Below are 26481 nucleotides of genomic sequence, written 5' to 3' on the forward strand. Positions count from 1 at the left end.
ACGCATAGATGAAGAATCCCTAAATTCAAATATGGGGGAGTGATTGCACCTTTTTGCATTTACAGACCACCATGGCCTTAACAATTAGACTCCCAGTTGTGCTCCGATCTCGTGGCACATTATTCGGATCAGAATCACCGACTAATCCATGTAACTTTTAAGAGAGGCCCTAACCGGTACTAAACTTTGCGGAATCCCGTCTGCGCTCATTGCTTCTTGTGGGTTTGCTTACCCCGCTGCCCTTCGTCAATTTCCTCGAATTAACGCTGGATCATCGTGAACAGTTCCTATCGATTCAACGGCAGTGAAATGGTAATAAATTGAACTTTCTTATTTATGTTTTGTCGGAATCCGATCGGTGTCGCAAAATTTTAAAACAAATGCCAAGCTGTTCATTGATATGATATGATATGATAGATTTTAATGACGTCCACAAGACTAAAGTAGTCTATGGGACCCATGCAATCACCCTCCCGAGTCAGGAACGAAACTAGTCAGTTTAAAGTTTTGTCTTCACGAGGCCCAGACCTGACATGGCACAATGTTAGGATACTCGGGGAATGATTTATAATATATAAAACAAATAATTAAAGTGTCAAATTTTAGTGTGTTTTAGAATCTGTGTAAACTCTAGTTTAGATTTGTGTTTATGAACCTAGCACATAAACTTGAATCTAAATTAGACGAATTTTGACTATTTGATTTCTCTTATCTAATTACACCAGGTGTTTAGATGTATCTTTGCAAATCTGTTGAAATTGGTTGAATTGTAAGGATGTCTACTTTAAATTCAAAATTCAAATAATGAGTATTCTAACTAATAAAAGATTGAAGTAAACAAATTATTGTTATTATTATGAAAACTTACAAGGATGTATTTTTGTTCAAAATATATAATCATTTTTTAATTATCTTCATACTTGTGTTCTTTTTGAAGCCTACAAAACATTAAAAATGTGCAATGAGTAGCATCTATCACACTTATAAATCTAACTACAACTTATGTGGAAAAGGACTACCTTGAAAAATTAAGCATAAAAATGAATAAGGGGGGAAATTCTAACTTACTTGAAAAGTAATAAAACACTCAATAGCAGAAGAATTGTAATAGATTAATATATTCAATTCATTTTAGTGATATTACATTACTATGAGGTGGCTTTTATAGCCTTGTTTTCCCTTAAACAAACTATTTAGAGAAATAACTAATAAGTAACTAATTATTATTTATTAATCTAAATTGTAAATTAAGCCACTTAATGTAATACTCCAACATTCCTTCCCTTATTACATTAACTTGAACAGGACTAGATGTTGCAAGGGTTGTTAACCCAACCCTCTAGAGACTTTGCTGAAGTTCCTTCACTAATCCTCATCACTTTCTAATGAAGGTTGCTCCCCTTAATGTTAGGATTAAAGAGACATAAATAACAATTATATGCAAACATAACCCATATCATAAATTATAAAAAGCACGCAGAAGAGAACACAAGACACGAAGATTTAATGGGGTTCACCCAATCCCTATGCTACGTCCACCAAATAATGAGTCCAATATTCTTATAATCCAGTGACTACAACCTAACTACAATACGCAATCCCTTATGATTCAATGCCACCGCAAGAAGTTACTATCTCATCATTCCTTATGATATCCCTAACCCTAAGCCATTTTATACAAGCTTTTTACTGCTTACAAAATTAAGGTTAGAATAATTACAACATGTTAGCCCCTAGATAAATAGCCCCAATATTTTTTTTCCTAATTGTATAGTAAACTACTTTATTGATTAGTCACCATGAGCTAACAATCTCCCACTTGGTGACTAATCAAACTCTACACTGAACAACAACCTCCTACTTGGAGATTGATCTTGTAGCAATACCGCTATCCCATGAGGCTCCCACTGGATTGAACCATGCTAGACTCAGTTGATCTTTTATTTTGTTCAATCAAGAAGACCAACCAAAGCTAGAGAAAGGTTTAGATTGTCCCTTGTTACTACCTTTGTAAATATCTTTATTGGATTGTCATTGTGTGTATCTTTTCTAGCTTTAATTGTCCATCATCCAAAATTGATTGAATGACATGGTACCACAACTATATGTGTTTTGTCTTTGAATGAAGAGCATAATTCTTCACAAGATGAATGACACTCTAGTTATTTGTAAACAAATAATTGTCCTATTGTGGGTGTCTCAATTCTTTCATTAAGAATTAAAGCCATATCATCTCCTTGGTTGCCTCTGTAGCAACAACATACTATGCCTCTATAGTGGATAAAGCATTCGCCTTATGTAACTAAGAAATCCAACTCATTGTTATCTCACCAATAGTAAATACATGTCATGTAGTAGTCTACCTGGTATCAAGATCCTTTGCCAAATCTAAGTCAACATAGCCTTGTAAATTAGTAATAGAGCCCCCAAAATGTAAACATTTACTAGATGTTCCTCTCAAATATTAGAGCATTCATTTGACTACATTCTGATGCTCAATCCCAAGATGACTCATATACCTGCTAATGACTACAATTGCATGTGCAATATCTGGCCTGGTACATATCATAACATACAATAAACTTCCTACAACTGAAGCATAAGGTACCTTGGACATTTTATCCTACTCTTCATGTGTCTTTGGACACATCTCCTCGGCCAATTTCAAATGACTAGGCAAAGATTTGTTGACAACTTTGTAATTCTCTGTACAAAAATGTTGTAATCTTCTCAATATAATCAGCATAAGATAGACTCAATTTCCTATTTTTCCTATCTCTACAAATTTTCATACCAAGGATTTGTTTGGATGTCCCCAAATCCTTCATAGCAAAGGTATTCCTCCATTTTCATTTTCCATAACTAAAAGTTCTTCCCATTAAACTTCTCAACCTTCAGTTTACCCTCGTCTTCCATTGCTCACACTCAATCATGAGACCATCTTGTAGAGGATAACTAAAACAACCTCATTCTGATACCACTTGTTAGGATTAGAGAGATATAAATAATAATTACATGCAAATATAACCAATAACATAAATAAATAAAGCACGCATAAGAGAACAAAAGGCACAAAGATTTAACTTGGCTCATCCAATCCTTGGGCTACGTCCACCAAACAGGGAGCCTAATATTCTTATTATCTAGTGATTACAACTTGATTATAATTTACAATCCCTTGTGACTCAACACTGTTGACAGGAGCTACTATCTAATCATACCTTATAAAATCCCTAACTCTAAGCCATTTTATACAAGTTATTTATCGCTTACAATATTAGGGCTAGAGTAATTACAACATGTCAACCCCTAGAAAAATAGCCAAAAAATAGCCCCAATTTTTTGCCCTAATTGTATAGTATAATACTTTCCTAATAAGTCACCACAAGCTAACACTTAATACCACAAACACACAATAGAATTTTAGCAATAACATAAAATGGGCTTCTTAATATCTCCACAAATATGGAATTGCATATTTTCAGAAATACAATATGCCAAGCCACATGAGTACACTCGTTATAATAATCTTCAAGATAAAGCCATGAATTACCACCCAAAATTGCCTAAAACAATCTATGGGCCTTCCTTATACAAACATTTTTCTACCACTTGAAAAGGTTTTAGAAATCAATCGCTAACCCTTAAGACCAACCAACCCCAAAATTACATGGTTTTTAATAAATAGAGTCAGCTCCAAAAAATTACATTTTTTATTACAAGATTTTTTGGGTAGCCCAACTTTAGAAGACCATAACTTTTAAATGGTTGAGTTGATTAACTATTATAACCTTATTTCAAAAATGGCAGTCATTGTTCTACAACATCTAACTTGTGCAAGCTCTAGTCAATCGAGTTTCAAACTCCAACTAAGGTCATTTAGGCTTTCAAAGCTGAGCCTAAAGTTTTTTTGTAACAAAATTTCATACCAAAGTTTTGTAATAACTATTGACACAAAAGTCTGCACCTTGCTTGAGGTATGACCCTCAAACAATCTCAAGTTACATGGAAACAACCTTCATGTGTGGGCCTTGTGCTTTGAGGTTGAATCTCTGGAGAAGGTCGACTTCCTTACAATTAGGATGCACCTAAACTACAACTTTTGAGGAATAGGGAGGAGTGCAAAAAATTAAAATGTTGAAAAGAAAAGGGGGTGATGCACTAGATTGAAATTTGGTTATCACCTCTACCTACAATGCACATAACATAAATTTAAAAAAAACAAATACACAAATCTCAAATCTATTTAATCACCTTAAGACTCATATATAGGTCAAAATCAATAAAATAACACAAGGAAAGTGGCTCTCACAATGTGGCATTCATGAGAATATTTGACATGGCATATAAACTAGGAAGACAAAATGAGCATTCAACATAAGGAAAAAATATTCACATACAACTGAATGTGAGAAAAGGTAAAGCTAACATTTCTATTTATGCACGGTAAAAAAAGGAAGTTGCAACCATAGAGCATCATACCACTACAAAGAACCAACAAAGAAGAACCCAAAAAATATGTACAAAGTTGTCTTTTAAAGAGTTTAGGCATAACTCAGATTATAGTAGTTAAGTTCAAACTCCAACCAACTTGAGTTATGATTACAGGGTTTAAATCAAGATAAAATCATTAAAAAAATCTAATTATGTGTGTATATTTGATCATTAAATGCCATAAAATGGGCCAATAAATGCTTCCCCAACTAAGAAAATCATGCCCATACCCTTTACAAGTGACAACAAAGGAAGGAAAACCACTTATTGTTAGGATTAACCTCAAACAAAAATAACAATTACATGCAAATATAACCAATACTAGAAAATAGTAGATCACATAAAAGAGAACACAAGGCACCAAGATTTAACATGGTTCACCCAATCTTTGGGCTACATCCACCAACAACAAGTCCAATATTATTATTATCCATTGATTACAACCTACTTACAATATGTAATCCATTCAAATGCATTCCAATGCTCAATTCCTAGATGACTCATATACTTGCTAACAACTCCCACTACACGTGCAATATCTGGCCTAGTACATGCCATAACATACATCAAGCTTCTTACAACTAAAGCATAAGGCACCTTAGACATGTTATCCTCCTCTTCTTGTGTCTTGGGACACATCTCCTTAGTCAACTTCAAATGACCAGGTAAAGCTGTGATAACAACTTTAGTATTCTCCATCGAGAAACATTGCAACACCTTCTCAATATAATCATCCTGAGATAATATCATTTTCTTATTCTTCCTATCTCTGCAAATCCAAAGGATTTGTTTTCTTGCCCCCAAATCCTTCATAGAAAATGCATACGCTAACTGACGTTTCAACCCCTTTAATGTGATCCATGTTAGACCCAGCTACAAGCATATCATTGACATATAAATATTAAATAATGTAGTTGTCATCATCCAACCTCTTAAAATAAACACAATGATCTAAATGACACCTACTATATCCATGCTCATGTATAGAACTATCAAATTTTAGATACCATTGTCGAGGTGCTTGCTTCAAGCTATACAAAGTTTTCTTTAATTTGCACACTAAATTCTCCTTACCTTTGACCTCAAATCCTTGTTGTTATGCCATATACATCTCTTCATCCAAATCACCATGAAGGAAGATTGTTTTAGCATCAAGTTTCTCCAAATGCAAATCTTTAGTAGCCATAATACTTAAAACAATGTGAATAAAAGTCATTTTAACAACAGGAGAAAATATCTCATCAAAATCAATGCCCCTTTTTTTGTGTAAATCCTTTTACAACTAACCTAGCTTAAAATATTTTCTTATCTCCATCCTATTTTTTCAACCTATAAACCCACTTATTATGTAAAACCTTTTTACTTGTAAGCAACTTGCATAAATCTCATGTCTTATTTTTCAGCAAAGAGTCAATTTCTTCTTTCATTGCAGACTCCCATTGAATCTTTGTATCCACCTGCATAACTTCATCATAACATTAAGGTTCATCGGAATCAATAAGTAAAATAGAATACAAGGAAGGAGAAAATCTTTATGGAGGTCTACTTAGCCTTGTTGACCATTTAACATTCACTGGGGTGTGTGGTATTTGTTGTTGCAGTTGTTGCAGATCATGAGAAATTACTAGAACATTAGCTTTTGGAGTATCATCCAACACTACATAATCATTTTCTTTCTTCTCATGTTGCTACAACATATATTTGTACAACACTTTCTCATTGAATATGACATCCCTACTTCTTACAATTTTATGATTTTCAAAATCCCAAAGCCTATAACCAAATTCATCAATGTCATATCCAACAAATATACATTTCTTTAACTTAGCTTCCAACTTGGTTCTATTTTCAAAATCTATATGAGCAAATGCTTCACAATTAAAGGTTTTGAGAAAAGAATAACTCACCTTCTTACTAGTCCATGCTTCCTCTAGAATACCACACACCAAAAGAGTAGAGGTACCTCTATTAATCAAATATACAACAGTATTGACAACCTCTAGCCACATGTTTAAGGGCAACCTCATGCTCCTTGCATGCTCCACTATAGTCTTGTTCATTCGTTCAACCACTCCATTTTCCTATGGAGTCTTTAGAATAGTTTTCTATGTACGAATTAGCAGAGTAATAATCTTCAAATTCATGACTACAATACTCACCACCTTTATTAGATTTGAGACATTTTAATTTCTTTCCAGTCTCATTTTCAACCAAGCATTTTCATTTTTTAAAAGTTTGAAATACATCAAATTTATGTCAAAGGAAATAAACCCATACTTTTCTAATTGCATCATCAATAAATGTAACATATAATGAGAGCCACCAAGGGAAGATACCTGAGTTGGCCCCCATACATCTATATGCACAAGCTCTAATTTCTCACTTTTATTTTTCTTCCTAGTCTTCACAAAACTCACTCTCTTTTGTTTTCCATACACACAACTTTCACATAAATCCATGTTAATACATTGTAGACCTAGTAAAACTTTCTTTGAAGGAAATACTTTCATACCTTTCTCACTTGTGTGCCGAAGTCTATTGTGCCACAATGTTGTATCACAATCTATAGTAGCTATTTGTTCTCCCATCTCAACTGCAACAATTGTTCTTAAACACTCATTTTTCTCTGAAACAATCAAAGTAGAAGGAACAATATGACCTATACAAAGATATAAGGTGCCTACTTTCACACTTTTTGCTACTACAAGGGAACCTTTTGAAACCTTCCAATTTTTATCATTAAAAGTAACTACACAAACCTCATCACTGAGTTGCCTTGCTGAAATTAAATTCCTACTCAGCCTTGGAACATGCCTTACCTCATGTAGTAGCTAAAGATTCACATTCTGCAACTTAATCTTAACTTTTCCCTTTCCAAAAATCTGATAGGGTTCATTATCCCCCAAATAAACAAGCCCAAAATCCCCTTGGACATAATCAATAAAATAACCTCTATGAGGTGTAGCATGAAATGAAGCACCAAAATCTAAAACTCATGAATCATCAACACTTTCTAAAGACAGAAGCAAAGCATCCTCTTTAGATTTATTATTTACGACATTTGCCTCCTTGTTCCCTGCTACTTTATCACCTTCATTATTCTTTCAAGTCCAATAATCTTTCTTCTTATGCCCTAGTTTACCACAGTACCAGCAATCTCTCGATTCTTTGGATTGAAACCTCTTCCCCTTTGATTTTCTTCTTGATTTCTCATGATTTCTGAAATTATTTCCTCTCTCAGTCGTTCTGCCTCTACTTTGTGCATTCAAAGCACTTCCCGATGTAGATCCACCTGAAGTTCTCCTATGAGTTTCCTCGCTCAAAATAACACCGAACACATCATCATATTTTAGGGTACTAGATCCAAAAACAAAATTACTCACAACCATTACCATTCCATTCCAACTTTCAAACAAAGAACACAAAATCAAGAGAGCCTTAATTTCTTCATCAAAATTGATACCCATAGAAGATAATTGACTAGTAATAGTATTAAACTCATTTAAATGATCTACAATAGATCCAACTTTTGTCATTTTCATATTAAATAAATGTTTCATGAGAAATATCTTGTTTGAAGTGGAGGGCTTTTTATATAGTTTCACTAAAGTTTGCATCAATTCTTCTGTCGTCTTCACTTTTGTAATGTTAAATGTCACTGATGGTGCCAAGCATAATTGAATGCTTTCAAGTGCCTTTCTGTCTAAAAGATCTTAGTCATCATCTATCATATATCCCTGATTCTTGGTTTTTGCTTCCAACAATTTCTATAAATCCTTATGATAGAGATAGTCCTCTATTTACATCTTCCATAACTGAAAGTTCTGCCCATTAAACTTGTCAACCTTTAGCTTACCCTTGTCTACTATTGCTCCCACTCAACTATGAGACTCTCACTCAATCGTGAGACTTTCCTGTAGAGGATCGCAAAAAAAAATGATGATGGTCTGGCTAAAAAAAATGATGATTGTATGGCTCTGATACCACTTGCTAGGATAAACCTCAGACAAAAATAATAGTTACATGCAAATATAACCAATACCAGAAAATAGTAGATCACATAAAAGAGAACATAAGAAACCAAGATTTAACGTGGTTCATCCAATCCCTAGGCTACGTTCACCAACAACAAGCCCAATATTATTATTATCCAATGATTACAACCTGATTACAATCTGTAATCCCTTACAGCTCAATACCACTGCAAGAACCAATTTTCACATCATACATTATGAAAATCCCTAACCCTAAGCCTTTTTATACAAGCATTTTGCCACTTACAAAATTAGGGCTAGATTAATAGAAAAATAGTACCTAATGCCTTTTACAATATAAGGTCATTTTTTGCTTCAAGGGCACTGCCCCCAAAAACCCCCACAAGGATGTTGCCCCTCGACCCACCCTGTACTACGACAGAGAGTGCACCTCAGGCATTACCCCTTGACCCTGTCTTGGGGAACCCGTGTAGAAATAATATGGGGAGAAAACCATGTTGAATAAACCTCTGAGTCTGATTAGGCTCCATATCACAATAATTTTGTTCCTTGTACTTTTGCAACACAACTTTCGAGTATCTCCTTTGTAGCTAAAATAGTTGTTGTAACACTCCACTATGCTCTTGTGACCTCATCTTTGATGCCTCTATCTTGATACTTTATCAAATCAGAAGTTTTAAATACTAGTGAAATATTCAGTTCTGCGGACAATTCTATTTCATAGGCGTTTCCTAAATCATGTTTTTAAAGTATCTTACATGGTCTAAGCTTCTTTCATCTTTTTATATGTACTTACTAAAAATCTTGTCTTCCTCAAATGAACCATAACTTCATCGCCAACCTAAAATTCCTTATACCTCCTTTTCTCATTTTTCTTAGCTTTGTATTGTGTATTCACCTTGGTAATATGCTTCCTCGCCTCCTCATGGACATTCTTCAAGTGTTCTACAAAATACTCAACTTTAGCACTATATATCTCTCCTTTATCCAACTTCCCCAATTCAAAAGGATTTATGGGACTACTATAATATACAATCCAAAATGATGATGTACTAGTGCTTTTGTTGGCAAAATTATAGTATGCACATTTTGCTTGCAAAAAAATTAAATCCCACCCATTTGGTTTGACTCCAACAAAACATCTTAGAAAGTTATCCAAACTCATATTCACAACCTTTGTTTGTCCATCAATCCATAGATGTTTTGATGAATTGAACTTCAAATCTATCTTCAACTCCTTCCACAATGTGTGCAAGAAATACCCAACAAACTTGGTATCTTGATCTGAAATTATACTCTTTGGTAGATCATGTAGTCTGACCACTTCTTTGAAAAACAACTCTATTGCATGAACAAAATCACTAGTCTTCTTATAGAGAATGAAATGTTTCATTTTGAAAACCTAACAACCACTATCAGAAAGTGAATCATGCCCTTGTTGAGTCCTTGGTAAACCAAGAATAAAATCTATGTCAACATCCTCCCATGACTTCTCTGGTATAGATAATGGTTGATACAACCACGTATTTTGCTTTACTCCTTTCATCATTTGACATACTCTGCAACTCTATACAAATTTATTGATATCTTTCTACAACCATGGCCAATTAATCAAAACAATCATTTTATCTCTACCAAAATGTCTAACCAATTCTTGACTATACTTCTCCTTGAGGAGATTCTCCTTCATTAAACTTATTGGAATGCATAACTCAATTCCTTTGAATAGCATACGATCATGGATTATGAAATTTAACCACTTTGTCCTATCAAGTATATCAAGTTATGTACAAGCTTTCTAAGCTTCACCAAAATCAAGATCCCCTAGACACGAACTCATGAGTTCCCTAAACCCAACCACTTCAATCACATCTTTGTCAACATAATTTATCTCTGACTAAGAGCATCTACAACTCTATTAGACTCCCCACTCCTATATTTCAAAAAAAATGTGTAACTCCAAAAACTCAACCCACTTCAAATGCCTTTGGTTCAATTTTCCTCGACTATTCAACTATTGCAAAGCTTGATTATCAATATACAAAACAAACTCCTTAGGAAGAAGATAGTGTCTCCACTTATTTAATACCTAAACTATAGCATAATATTCATAATCCTAAACCAAATATTTTCTTTTAGAATCATTCTACTTCTCACTAAAATAAGCAACAAATCTACCTGCTTGGCTCAAAACAACTCCTATTGCCACTCCACTAGCATCATGCAGTCTACTTGAAACACCTTGACAAAATCTAGAAGTGATAAACTAGGATATTTTTTAACTTTGTATTTCAACAAATTAAAACTATTATCTACTCTTATAGTCCACTTAAACTATTTCCTATTCCCTCTCATTGTTTCAATCAAGGGTCTACAACTTATGCTAAAACTCCTAATAATTTTTTGTGAACACTATCCAAACCATGCAAAGTTCTTACCTCAGCAGAATTCCTTCAAGTAGGCCCTTAGAGGATAGCCTTCACTTTCTCCAGGCCCATTCTTAGACCTTTTGGTGAAACCAAAAATCCTAGATATGCTAATTCTTTCTTCACAAAATTGCATTTCTTCAAATTAATCAACAAATTTTCTTCCCTTAACTTATTAATCACCTTATGAATGTGCATTGTATCTCTTTCGATGTCCTGTTGAAGATCAAAATATCATCTAGGTAAATAATGACAAACTCACCCATAAATTCTTTCAATATCTCAGTCATGAGCCACATGAAAGTGCTAAGTGTATTGGTTAGCCCAAAAAGCATGACTAACCACTCATACAATCATTCCCTTGTCTTGAAGATAGTCTTCCATCCATCTCCTTCTCTAATCCAGATTTGACAGTATTCACTCTATAGATATATCTTTGTGAAATACACAACTCCTCTTAAATAATCCATAATGTTGCCCATCCTTGGCAATGGAAATTTGTATTTGTTTCTTATCTTATTGACAACCCAAGAATCTATACACATCCTCCATTCTTCATTCTTCTTTATTAATAATATTGATGGTACAACAGATGGAATTAGACTCTCTTGAGCCAACACCTTCTATAACAACTTGTGTACTTATATGTTTGACTCTTCACTTTTTGTTGATGTCATCCTATGTGATGCCTTATTTGGCAAACTGGCTCCTGGAATCAAATTCATTTGGTCATTGATCTTCCTCGCTAGTGGTAATCCATCAAGCACATTATCAAATATTATTTCTAGAAACTCACGCAACAAATATTCTACCTCTTTTATTTATTCTTTACCATCTTTTGGAATCATAGACAAATACATATGCTCATGCATCATACACTCTAGGAACTTGTTTCTATCTACATAACACACTCTAGTAGTACTACATACCTTTTCTTATTTATCCTTCTATGTCTTCAACTTATGTTTCACTTGATCCTTTGTCTGAGTGTAGGTATTTACGTGACCATCATTTATAACATGTATGTCAAACTGCCATGACCTACCCAACAACATATGACATATGTCCATAGGTATGATAACACATAGTATCTCATCCTAGTAGACTCCAATCTTGAACTTCAATAGCCATTATTCATTGACAATGACCTTGTGGTCATCTTGTAGCCAGGTAATACGGTATGGATGTGAGTGTTTCTATCTCTTGAGCTTTAACTTAGTAACAATTTTTTCTAACACAAAAAATTTAGTGCTTTTGTCATCATTAATTACATCACAATACTTATCTTCACACTTGCACTTGATGTGGAACACACTTCTCCTCTAATCAGGTTCATTCTCACCACTCAGTGGGACTCTCCTATTAACTAGGACTTATCATCTTTTAGCATCTTCAGAATGTGATGATTTGGCATCTTTATCTACATACACAACTCTAGTTTGGCCTTTAGTCCTCCTACATGTTCTTCCTTGGTGTTGGGGACATTCAAATGCTCTATGCCCTTCCTCTCTATGGTGAAAACATGTTCCACAAAACCCTCCTCTTCTAGATCCTTGCGCTCTTCCTCTTCCTCTTTGATCTCTATTATCTTGATGATCAAAATTATTGAAATTGTTTCCCCTCTAGTTATGACTACTCCTATTCACCTCATCCTTCTTCTTCTGATCTTCATTTTGGTCACTGTGCCATCTTAAATTGAACACACTCCAACTTGATGAAGGGTTAGCACCTATTTAATGTGAGATCATCAATCTCCTTACACTTTTCATTCCTTCTTCCCTTTTTAATACTTCCTCCTAGGTGGAATTGGGGTAAAACCTAATAGATCTTCTTTAAAAGCTCTTATTTTCATGGCATTAAGCTCAAAGTAGGATCTATTTCCCTTAGGTCCTTTTTTCCTTTCCTTTATCCACTTCGAATCTACTCTCTACACCGAAATGACAATATCTAAGACTTTGTACTGATTTTGGGGTTTCAAGTCATGTTTTGGGATCCCAAATTCTTGAGGTTTTTGGGCCTTGGTCATGAGGGGTGCAGTCCTCCCTTGATTTTAGGGGTGAAGTTATCCCTTGATTTTAGGAGTGTGGTCCAACCCTAATGGACTAATTAGGGGCACAATGCACCCTTGATGAGGCCCTATTTTGGGTCCTCTACTCGGATCTTGTGTCTAGTTAGTTTTAGAGTGCAAACTTCTAGGTAGGCCAATCTGGGGGGGTAATCTAATCTAAGCCCTTTATAAACCCTTCTATTTGCTTTATTTCTCATCCATCAAGTTTACAATTTAAGCATTTACGCACTCAAGATCTCGAGTTATCAAGTTCTCTTCAAGCATTCAAGGCATTCAAGGCATTCAAGCTATCTCTCCATCGAAGAACAAGGATTCATGCATTCAAGTTATTGAAGGAGTTTATGCAAGATCTATCATTCCAACTTTCAAGATCTCCCTTCATATATTCAAGATCCTTTGTTGCATATTCTCAAGATCTATGTTCATCTACATTCATTTCTATGGTGGATTTCAAGCACATTCATTCATGAAGGTGTTGGTTTTCCTTTGATTTCCTTTCTAAGGTTTTAAAGTTGAGTAAAAGCTATTACATTTGCATGCTTGACTATATTCCAAATTAAAGAGCATATTCATATATTTGCATTGCTTTTACGTTATATCCATCACTACTACTTGCTAGAATTCTATCTTTATTTCAATTCAAGGTTAATTCCTAAACTAGTGTTTGATTGAGGCAACCCCCCAATAACAAACAAATATTCTCTTTATTTTTAGGTTTCAAATCTTTGATCAATGAACAAGTTATAGATCTGGATACCCTTTTTGTTGTTTATCAAAACTATGAACTTAGCATCAATGTCACATACCTTTCATTAGGGGTGTATTGTACCCTCGATGCTCTATTTCACCCCTAAATATCTAATTTGCTCCTATAGATCACCGAACGATTTGTGGGTTTTATTTATAGGGAATCAACCCTTTCATAAGTCATTTGACATCCTTTTTTTAGGTTTTTATCTCACAAGGTATTTTGTCTTCATCTCTTTAATTTCTATATACTTCATCATTTTGTCATATCTTTATATCTCGGTTCTATATATCATATCTTCTTGGTTAAACCCTCTTAAGGTGGAGGTGAGAGGGAAATATATATGAATTATTCATTCCTTTTGCATTGGTCCTTCCTTTTGTATCCATCAAACCTAATCCGAGGGGTGGATCTCAATCTTCCCCCTTCTAAATGTGTTAGGGTAGTTGATTCCATTTTACCCCTACATAGGCTTCATAAGATTGTTCGACAAATTTTTGACTATGACATCTTTTGCTTTACTTTTTCTCAAACTTCTTATTCAACTTTTCCTCTATTCTTAAGGAAAGTTGGTATGCTTCTTCAATATTGTTCATTCAAACCAAACTCAACTCCTCCTTAATTCTTAGCCTTAACCCATTAAGATAATGAGCAACTTTCTCCTTGTTAGCTTCTGCATGGCTTGTTCTAATGAAAACTCAATAAAACTCTGTTGTATAATCTTGAATAGATCTTCCCACTTGCTTCAAACCTTGCAATTTTTTTGTAGATCAAACTCATAATCAACAAGAGTGAATTGTCACTTCAATTTAGCTATCATCTAATCCCATCTTGTGATTTTATCCATTTGTCTTCTAATTCACTCCAATTGAATCTCCTACCACCAAATATTTGTGTGGTCCTCACAAACTTGACCCTATCAAGATCCTCAATATCTTCATACTGAAAATATTCTTCTAATTCATTGATCCATTCGATCAATTCCTCTAGGTTAAGATTTCCCAAAAATGTGGAAACCTAAAAATTAGGTCTTTTCCTAATCTTGGAGATGGACCTAAAGAGCCTTTCTTCCTCTAGGTCTAGAACTTCATCTTCTTCATCTTGCTAAATGTTTCCTTCTTCTTCTCTTTCATCCCCACTTTCATCTTTTACGACAAGGTTCAACTGTTTGCACACATGTTCTTGTAATTATTGTAGTTATCTTTGGAGGGCTCTAAAACCCTTAGGTGTCACACCTCTGACTCTTCTATCATGCTCTCTTTATGGAGACATATTTGTGCTTTTTCCAAAACCCTATTACCTCACAATCAACAATCTGTTTACATGCTCAACTTAAACCATGAGCTTGGTGCAAATTGCCTTGCATTTGGAAATCTATATACACACTCAAGAATTCCTACTTTGATACCACTTGATGGAGGGTTCTCCCCTTAATACCACAAACACATAACAAAAATAGAGAAATGACATAATTTTTGCAAGAACAAAAAATGGGCTTCTTACTATCTCTACAAATATGGAATTATAGATTTCAAAAATACAATATGCCAAGCCACATGGGTGCTTTTGTTATAATATTCTTTAAGACAAAGCCACAAACTACCACCTAAAACTACCCTAAACAACCTATGGGCCTTCCTTATATAGGAATTTTTCCAATGGCTAGTAAGATTCTAGACATCAATCCCTAACCCTTGAGAACAACCAACCTAAAAATTAAATGATTTTTAATACATTGAATCGGCTCCAAGTAATAATAATTTTTATTACAAGATTTTTGAGTAGCCCAACTTCAAGACACAATCTTTCAAAATGTTGAGTTGATTGGATATTATAACCCCATTTTTGAAATGCTAGTCACTATTAAACAACTTATGACTTGTGCAATCTCTAGTCAATCAAGTTTCAAACCCCATTTGTGGTCATTTAGGCCTTCAAATCTAAGTCTAAAGTTTATTTTGTACCAAGATTTTTGGGTAGCCCAACTTCTAAAAGACCATAACTTTCAAACCATTGAGTTGATTGGCTATTATAACCCCATTTTGGAAATGGTAGTCCCTATTATACAACTTATGACTCGTGCAAGCTCTAGTCAATCAAGTTCCAAACCCCATTCATGGTCATTTAGGCCTTCAAATCTGAGTCTAAGTTTTTTTTTACCAAAATTTCACACCAAACATCTACAATAACTTTATCAATACATATGATAGCAATGAAACTCCACCAACATGTTGTATATCTGAGATGAACCTCTACCTATGAAATTAGAAATTTTGAGCTCATGTGACCAACTTAATCAAAATAGAAAGCTTCCAAAAATAGCAACTTTGAACTGAATTAACCCTTATTAAAAACATATAAACATAAATAGAAATATTTTTGGGTGATGCAAGATTGCACTTACACCTAGGATGCTCTTACATCACTTTCTTAAGAAATATTGAACTGATCGCATCAATGGATCTCTTGGATACAAAATTTGAACTTTTCTTCATAATATGAGTGTTCCTACCTCCCCTGCACAATGAAACATATTTCCTCTAAAATTTTGCATCACCTCTGAATGTGTCTAATGTCTCCTCTAGTGTTGTACATGAGGGACATTGCCTATTAAAGTCTACATCTCCTCTAAGTGTGCTTAATTCCTCCTCCCGTGTTGTGGAAACAATCATCATTGATGTGTCTACAAATGAGATACCTTTCCTTTGGAAGTTCACATCTCATCTGAGTGTGTATAACACCTCTGTAAGTGCTAGAGAATCATATTTAAATCATGTTTCTCCTCACTTCTTGAAGGGACAATCATGTTACCAAGTCCCCTCTTCTCTTTAGGGATAAATCTACCAACCCCATGCTTTATAGGGACACAAATAGTTATTTCTCATGCAATAATCATCTTTGATCAAGATGCTAGCTCAACATGATAAAAATCTTCCTGCCTCCAACCTCTTGTACATTCTTTCATATTGTCTAAAGTACAAATATTTTATCAAATCTTGTACCTTGAGGTTGATTATCATCATCAAATGAGTCATTTTTATGTAATGTAAATCCACAAAAATGTGTGTCACCTTCAGTTGCGACAAAATTTGTATTCTCCTTCAACTTTCCATCAATTAGATATTGGTCTACTAAATCTAATCCACTGTACATGTATGTTTTCTAAGAATAAAAGTATTGTAACCAAAGCACATTCCTTAGTAATTTGATGTCCTTTATTAGTTCCCAACTTCCTTCATCAATTAGAGAAGAAATTATTATTTCCAAACTAGGATTCACTTTGTTTAATATAAAAACAATATGATCAAAACTTGATGACATACTACTCAATAAGATAACCTTGGCATCGCCATCATCAATTTTGGAGTTTACACCATGTTGAGTGTCATTTTTAAATACAAAAAATTGAAATATAATTCTCTCTTTAAAGATGGATGTGAATTGATCCCAAGGTTCCTTTAGGTTGTTTGTCAACTACCTAGGTAGCTCAATTGAAGATAAATGTGATTGTTCACAATGAGACCTTTGCTAGTTCTAAAAATAAAAATTTGTAAGGTAATAGGAAATATTATGAGAATCATAATTTTTTGTATTTTCTAATTTTTTAATTAATGCAACCATATGTAATAACCCTGGCTAGTTATAACTCCAAAATACATCAATTATTCAGATGTTTGACAATTCATCAAACACTTGGCAAGTGAACTCAAAACTCAAGAAAATGAACTAGAGATGGAGATGCACACAACTATATACAATATCAATATGAGAATTGATTCTCCACTCTTTCAATAATTTGATACATTCATAAATTGACTAGAAGTTGATATTAGAATATTGGCAAATAATTAATGAGCAACTTCCCACTTTTTTAAATGCCTTAGCACAATTTCATTAATTGGACATGACACAATAGTGTTGTAGGTAGACACAATATATGTGGAAATGAAATATACAATAACTAGCTAGCTTCCTCATCAAAAATAGCTTGGAATGTAATGCCAGGATAGATGCTAATCTCTTCAAATTCTAATCTTAACACAACCAAATGAATCACAACCTCCCAATTCTGCAAATCTAAAAATTATCTAACCAAACACTGCTTGTAGACTTCAATAATGAGCCAATCCCTTTGAACATAAAATGTAGGTACAAATTTAATAATTTTTCCCAATGCTAGTGAAATTATTCAACACAAAACTCTCCTTAGCTACTGTAAAACAATAGGAAAAATGGCCAACTGTATACCTTAGCACAATTTCCAATGCCAACCTAGAACAAAATATCATATTTGAATCTATAATACTTCAACTATAGGTCCAATGGAACAACTAAGAATTTAGATCCTTATATTTCAGCAAGGGCACAAAAATCAAAACTCGATAAAAGCCACAAAGGCAACAAAAGAAAATAAATATTCAAGCATGCTTTTCTCAATAAATGGGCTCGTATTTATAACCTCCAAATTCTCTTTTGTTGCCAAAATGTGACTTCACTCAAGAAACTTCACCACACAACATTAATTAGAAGCTTCCTTTAGATTCTCTCACTTGACATGGGTTAACTATTTAATAAATGACACTTTCCAATGATAACTCAATTCTAAACTTAAGTGAAGTTATAAAATTAAATTATAACTTTATAATAAGCCATTTAATAATTAATAATAATTTGGCCATTAAAAAAATAATAATTCCCAAAATACTCATCATTTAAATATGTTTTCTAAAATAGGAGTCATACCTATTATTTCTTCATGTGACCAAATGCACTTTCCAAAACTAGAAAGGGTCCATCTCAATCAACACTCGAATTAGCACAAATAGTAAGTACACAAAACTAAGCTCAAACAAAGTCCAACCTGAGCCAAACAAAGACTAGTTGATAGCTTACTGAATTGTGGAGAAGACAAGACCCTCCCACATAAAGCCATTGCCATAGAAGACCCTCTATTCACAATAATTGGCTTACAAGGATCTCAATAATAGGCTATACTCTCAAATTTTGATACCAACAAAAATGGGGACATTATAGTCCTCCCTCCCCAAGATTGCTTGTTCTCAAGCAATATGACAATATAGTGAACTCCAACCTCCACCTGGATCCCAAATGAAGAAGTATGCAACATCCTCGTCAACACTGAACCAATTGCAAACCAACATCATGAAGACCATCAACATCACCTACAGTGTAGCACCTAGTACCTATATTGATAATGTAAAATTTAGGGCATTACTAGAAGACAACTCCATAAGAAATCTTGACATACTCTTCAACCTGGTCACCACCCACATAATATATATTGGATTGGAATCCTAGTCATCACAAACAATCCTTGAAAAAGATGTAGCTACAGGAGCACCATATGCCCTCATGCCAATTGTATCAATAATGGGTGCAATTACATCAGAATATGTGGATGCAAGAATATCATTGACTACCACAACAAAAAACTAAACCAAATTTGCAATTCATGAAAACTGAGTCCAACTCCACTCAGGTGAGTAATCAACATCGACCTCAAACAATGGATTGTAATAAGACCATGTTGTATCCATGTCAAACATAGGATTGTCAACAAAGTGAACCTCACCACTGTGTTGATATAAACTATAACATGACTCAACCTCGACATCACTCACCTCATCATCAATGACAGGTGTACTATCATCAAGGCACACATCAACAACTGTATACATATTGCTAAACTCCTCTCTAGATAGATGGATGAACACAAAAGTGATTGTTGATATGATAATATCCTCACATGCTCCTACTCCCTATTATTGTTGCATCGCCATCAAATACACGATCTTAGGAATTCATGCCAAAAAATAAATCATCTAACTCAACATGACATGAATTCTTATCACATTCCACCTTAACTATGCCCAAATCATGTGGTGACTCGTAAGAAATGTCCTACACAACTGTAGTCACAACTATATCATCACATTTTTCTCTTCAAAAAAGCGATATCATGCTTTGCTCAAATCTTGAATTCAAAATCATTTGGGTCATCCACTTGTAATTATGATTCAATTCATTCACTAACACATCAAATTATTTCACAATACCCTGTATCTCAGATTCTCCATCCTTAGGTGGAGAATTATGCCCTCTATAGGTATAATGAATACCAAACCTCCTGTCACCACCCATAACACTGAAAACTGAATCTCCAAAATAAAGCACCAATCAAATTGAGCTCAATTCTCGCAGACTAGCAGGAAACCACTCTGATACCACTATAATAACTCTAGATGGTTATAGCTCCAAAATACATCAATTATTCATATATTCGACTATTCGTCAAACACTTGGCAAGTGAACTCAAAATTCAAGCAAATGAATTGGAGATGGAGATGCACATAACTATATATAATACCAATATGAGAATTGATTCTCCACTCTTTCAATAATTTGATATATTCACAAATTGACTGGAAATTGATATTAGAATATTGATAAACAATTAATGAGCAACTTCCCACTTTATTAAATGCCTTTAAACAATTTCATTTATTGGACATGACACAATAGTGTTTCAAGTAGACACAATATATCTGGAAATGAAATATACAATAACTAACTAGCTTCCTCATCAAACACAACTTAGAATGTAATGCTAGGATGGATACCAATCTCTTTAAATTTGAATCTTAGCACACCAAATGAATCGTAGCCTCCCAATTCTACAAATCTGAAACTTATCTAACGAAACCCTACCTATAGACTTCAATAATCAACCAATCCCTTCGAACAGAAAATGTAGGTACAAATTTACTAATTTTTCTCAATGCTAGTGAAATTCTTCAACACAAAAATCTCCTTAGCTACAGTAAAATAGTAGGAGAAATGACCAATTGTATACCTTAACACAATTGCAATGCCAACTCAGAACAAAATCTCATATTTGAATCTGCAATACTTCAACTGTATATCCAATAGAACAACTTAGAATTTAGACACTTATACTTTAGTAAGGGCACAAAAATCAAAACTTAGGAAAAGCCACAAAGGCCAAAAAAGCAAATAAATATTCAAGCATGTTTTTCTCAACAAATGGGCTTGTATTTATAACCTCCAAATTCCCTTTTGTTGCCAAAATGTGACTTCACTCAAGAAGCTTCACCACACAACATTGATTAGAAGCTTCATTTAGATTCACTCACTTGACTTGGCTTAACTAATTAATAAATGACACTTTCCAGTGATAACTCAACTCTCAACTTAAGTGAAATTATAAAGTTAAATTATAACTTTATAATAAGCCATTTAATAATTATTAATAATTTGGCCACTAAAAATATAATAACTCCCAAAATACTCATCATTTAAATATGTCGTCTAAAATAGGAGTAATACCTATTATTTCTCCATGTGACCAAATGCACTTTCCAAAAATAGAAAGTGTCCATCTTAATCAACACTTGACTTACCACAAGTAGTAAGTACACAAAACTAAGTTCAAACAAAATCCAACTTGAGCCAAATGAAGACCAACCAGTAGCTTACTAAATTGTGGAGAAGACAAGACCCTCCCAAGCAAAGACACTGCCACAAAAGACCCTCTATTCACAATAATTAGCTTATGAGGATCTCAATAATAGGCTAATCTCTCAAATTTTGATATTGACAAAAATGGGGACATTACACTATAGTAATGCAACTACAATAAATTTCCTAGATTAACTAGATTGTAAATAAACACAAAGAGAGCATAGGGTAATGTGAGATTTAAGAAAATTGTGGAAAAATAATTCATAAAAGGACATAAGCCATCATTGAACACTATGTGAATTAAATCTTTGAGGAAATTAGGAAAACCCGCATAGCCCAGAGCAACACAACCATAACTTTGCAGATGCAATCATCGAAGGAAACTTTAAATAGTGAATAATTTTTTCACAACTCATCAAATAATGTAGCTACATTAAATGCACATACACACAAGGCAAATTAATCTTAACACACTAACATAAATTTCCTCTCTAATTAGTCACAACTAAGAAATTACAATTGTAACAAACTCTAAAACTTCTAATGATCGTAAACATTAATCACAACAAATAATAAGCTCCATTATAATAATAAAACAGTAACATAGATTCATAAAATATAATGTTAAAGCAGGAATAAACACACCATGAATATGATTGCTAATTGCATATCTATATTGTAAAAAAATGCCAACCTTTGACATAGTACAATTGTGCTTAAATAGAGAAACAACCTTAAATTTGAGATTTTCAGAGGTAAGGTTTCTCTCATGCAAAAATAATGAAAACTATGCAATTAGAACTATTTTTAGGGACAACTAACTCTTAAGTAGTTTCTAACTTGTTTTCATACATTTATTATGTGCATAAAACCATTATGTGTCAAGAAAATGGAGAAGAAGAAGATGGAACTCTAGCAAAAACAAGTCTTCTATGACCACTTCAAGCTTCACTTCTAAAGTTATTATTTCTTTTCGCACCAAAATATTATCTCCTCATTAAAAACTTGTAGTTAAGTCATAGGCACCTTACCTCCACCAAAAACTTGCAAGAGAGGTTCTAAATTTAGCACTGATGGTGAAAAATGTGACAATGCGTCGTCAGCCAAAATTATCACAACCTTATTCATGTTTATCATTTTTGTCTTAAAATTCTTCTAAGTGTTGACCATCTGTTGGACTTGAGGAGTTGTGAATTTATGAAGTTGATGGATCTCTACTATTTTATAACAAAACTACAAATTTGTGTAAGTCTACAAAACTGTAAAAACCAACATCTATTTTTTCCCCTTATTTCTCTAGGAGGATCTATAGATACTTTATCCCAAACCTTTCTATAATCCCCATTACATCAAATGGGTCTGACATATCCAAAGTACAAATTTTCTTGTACTATTTCTTGAAAAACTTTATACTTTTTGTTCCATAGCTTTGAATTCTTTGATCATCGCGACTACCTTTCTGAATATCTCTTCATTCTTAAAGAGTTCACTAAGATCATCTTTTGTCATGATAGCTTCAAATGATGCTTTGAAATATTGCACCACCATCTCCATAGTGTATAGTTAGGTCTTCTGGTCATCCTCATATGTCTCCAAACTCATCTTGTTAAAAAGATAGTCCCCACAACTATCCTCTTGGATGCTTCCTTCTTGATATCTTCTCTTTTGGTAAACATTTCTAGAAGTCCCTTGACCCCAATGTCAATGATTTTGATACAAACATTTAAGATATATATCTCTAAACACCATATAAATTTAGAAGCTTCTAGAAACGTTTCTTCTTAATCATCCCAAGGTTTGATCATAGTGCATCCCAATCTGTAAGACCCTACCTCACAAAAGACTTGTAAGACCATTTTTCTTAGGATAATTAATTAAACTATATTAAAATAGTCAGTTGATTAAATTGTGATATTCAGAGTATCATCAGTGATCATGATGTGACCTAAGCATCTACTTCATATATGAATGGTCCCTTGCTTTCTAGCTAGTAGCATGATCAAAGCAGTTCCTTTTTGGCTCCTTTAAATCCCATTTGGTACTCCATGCATTATTATTTAAATAAATTACTACGACTCGTCCTTTATAACCATAGTGGGATGACTTCATATTATGTGAAAATGCATATGCAACGAAAATGCATATGCAACACTTATGATAGAATTATAATTTTGAAGTATAAGAGAATATGATTTGGAGTTATTGAACTTAGTAAGAGTCCTTATAACTTTTCTTTTAAAGCTTTATGACGCCATGCAGTAAAATGGGAAATACACATATTTGCATGAGATGAAATGTATCTTTTAGATAAAGGATAATTGTTATTGTAGGCATGATATATTCATATAAACATAAATAGTAACATATATTAACATGAATATAAAAACATCTATGTAATATAAACATAACTACACACTTGGAAATGGGTTATGATAGAGAACTAGGAATATTAAACTTCACTATCAAACTCATCACGGCTTTTGGATGCCTATGCACATTACACTAATTAATTGATATAATAGGTTGACAAAGATTGAAACATTAGTTGTGATGCATTTTATGTTATGATTGATTTATGAATTTATGTGGACGTTATATTGGGTACATCCTGATTAGCTAATACAAGTTATTTTATGATTATGCACCTTATCTTACTTTGTTTTATCTCATAATGGAAATTACACACCTCTAGGAATCACATTATAGCTAATTGATTTAGATATTATGTGGTAATGAATACATGAAGTGACTCTAGAGATCTACTAAACTTCTAAAATATACATTATGATCATACATTATGACTCAAATGGAAAAGACTTAATTTTAGAATTGTGTTAAATTATGTATTCATGATGATGATGATGTTAGGTTACACTATTATGTGTATCATGATTGTTAATGTATGTTGTCACCATGGTGCTGCAATAAGGTATTGAATGCAATGATAAGCTTAACTGGTTATAATGAATTATAGGTTGACTAGATGTTATTTGATTCAATGAATTTCTTCATACACTCATATCCACATTGGATCCATGTGGAGCTATTTTGTAAATGTGAATGAATAATGTATTATTGAAAATATTTAAAATATTGTAAATGTAATTAAAAAATTATGGTGTAGTATGGTTAGCTAATTCTTATTATACTTATGTTGCAGGAAAGTAAGTGCACCTTAAGAAGAAGAAGAAACTTTCGTGACTTGATCTACAGTCACAAGAGAGTTAATAATGAAGGTGTTTGTAAGGGGTTGAATAAAAGTTTGTTTATGGAAATCATGTAATCATAGTAGTTAAAGTAGAAGTTGGGCTGAGAGTCCTTAATGACCTAGAATTTCAAAAAAAACTTCCTAGGGGTTTTAAAAGGTAATGAGAGGTCATTTTCATAGTACATGTGCCAAAATAGACCCCCAAGGTCTATAACTATGTGAAAGGTGTTATTTGGAGATGTAATCATGTATTTTAGACATGATGTGACACCTTAAAAAGGGCGCTTTTAAGAAAGTATTGAAAATAAAAGTGGGATTACCTTTTTCCTTTCCATCATGAGAGATTCCACAAGATGAGTTGGAAGGGGGGTGGGGGGGGGGGGGGGGGGGGGGGGTGGGGACAAGAGTGAGACACAAATAATGCTTTGAGCCTTGTGCCATAATGCTTGGAGCCCATGCCTTATTAACAAATGTTAAAGATGGGTAGAGGACTATTAGAGGAAGGAGGGGAAGAGATTAAGGGTTGTTCACCCACTTTGGATTCTTGGGGATAGTAGGAGTTTAGAATTACAAATTGTGGAAGAAAGAAGGAGAGAAGGAGAGGAAGGAGTTCATTCATCTTAGAGATAGAGAAAAAAATAAAAGCTTGAATGAAAAGTGTTTCTACCCATTTTGCATTTATAAGATTGTTTATGTAATGTGTGACTTAAGAGGTAGTTGAAGAAAGTGTTAAGGAAAAATAGTATTGTTAAGAAAGATCTCTTGTGGTGACACCCATGATCTCCTTGGTGCATTTAGATCTCTTTCTCGAGGGTATGGTTAGGACCCTTTCAGAGGTCTAATGATGTCATTATGGTAAGGTAGAAAAGAGTGAGGTTGGTAAGTGTTTTAACTAGTTTATTTTATGAAACCTATATAAAAATTATTTGAAACAATGGGATGGAAATGTCAAGAGTTCTATGCTTGGTACCCTAGTTATGACATTTTTCTAAAGATTAGTGAGTTGACATGTATAATGAAAGAGTAAGAAAATTGTTGGAGTATCTACTTGCATTTGAATCCTATATTCAGTATAAGGAATAATCATTGTAAGGATTTTAGTTTATTATTTGAATACTTGCAAATCTATTTGAAAAGCTAACATATATTGCATCTCTATGAAAGTAAAATTGTAGATACATATTTAAACTTGTTATAAAAAAAAGAGTGTGTGTGTTTTTGGGTTGGGAAATTTGGGCATGACACAATCATAAGCTTGATCCAAGATGGCGTTCTCTCCTTCCACGAAGTCTCAAAGCTTGGATTTATTCTAAATAATAGAATGAAGCAGCCACTTAATTATCTCTATACACTTTTCAAAATTGGAAATTTTTTGCCTTCGTTGAGAGCATGTCCCAAGAAAAATAAATTAAATGAATATTGAATGTGGATCATTTTTTGACCGCAACACTCAATGCAACATCTTAATTAGCAGAGCTAGTTAGACCTACTATCTTTGTGACAAAATCCCTTAAAGCCTTATTTTTCTTTTGAATGACATGTATACGTTTTTAATCAGTGACAATGCACTTAAACAAACGTTTCATCCCCATTGTTATCAATTCCTTACCATCTTCTTGTATAAGTTGACCAAGTTTAATTTCTTCATTTCAATAGTCCTTGGGTGTAAGGTCAAAATTGCTTCTATGTGGTGGAGGAATAATGATATATGCCTTTTGGCTTCTCCACCTATCTTGTGTCATATATGAGATTTTGTGTGCTTCAATATTAGTTAAAGGTAAGTGGAAGGATTGTCCAATTGAGAGCATGTTTATATCCTCAACCATGGTATAGGTTGTCTTCCTCAGTTGTATGGACTTGAATAACCAAATGGTTTTGACTTATCTTGATGATCACTCCATAAGGGTCTCTTCTTGTCCACTAGTAAAGGGATCCTTGTCTTTGGCCATATTTTCCTCTTCTCTCTGCATGTTGCTCTACTTCCTTCTCCTCTAGTATGTCTCTTTTGTTTTGGAGGAGAGGATGGTGATTCTTTTTAG

At 33.6% G+C, this 26481-nt stretch overlaps 1 protein-coding gene across 1 annotated transcript in view; it reads right to left on the minus strand.

Annotated features, from left to right (window-relative positions):
• Window positions 1-306, minus strand: part of LOC149553771 (RING/U-box superfamily protein) — a 59997-nt gene extending 59691 nt beyond the window's left edge. The window contains exon 1 of the mRNA XM_089789128.1: window positions 50-306. Within this exon, the coding sequence (XP_089645254.1) occupies window positions 50-73 (24 nt within the window). The 5' untranslated portion in view covers window positions 74-306. The remainder of the gene's footprint in view (window positions 1-49) is intronic.
• Between the last annotated feature and the right edge of the window lie 26175 nt (window positions 307-26481).

This window comes from Cupressus sempervirens, chromosome 6 (genome assembly GCF_028749045.1).
Source record: "Cupressus sempervirens isolate cs-2001-9-10 chromosome 6, ASM2874904v1, whole genome shotgun sequence".
Taxonomy (NCBI): Eukaryota; Viridiplantae; Streptophyta; class Pinopsida; order Cupressales; family Cupressaceae; genus Cupressus; species Cupressus sempervirens.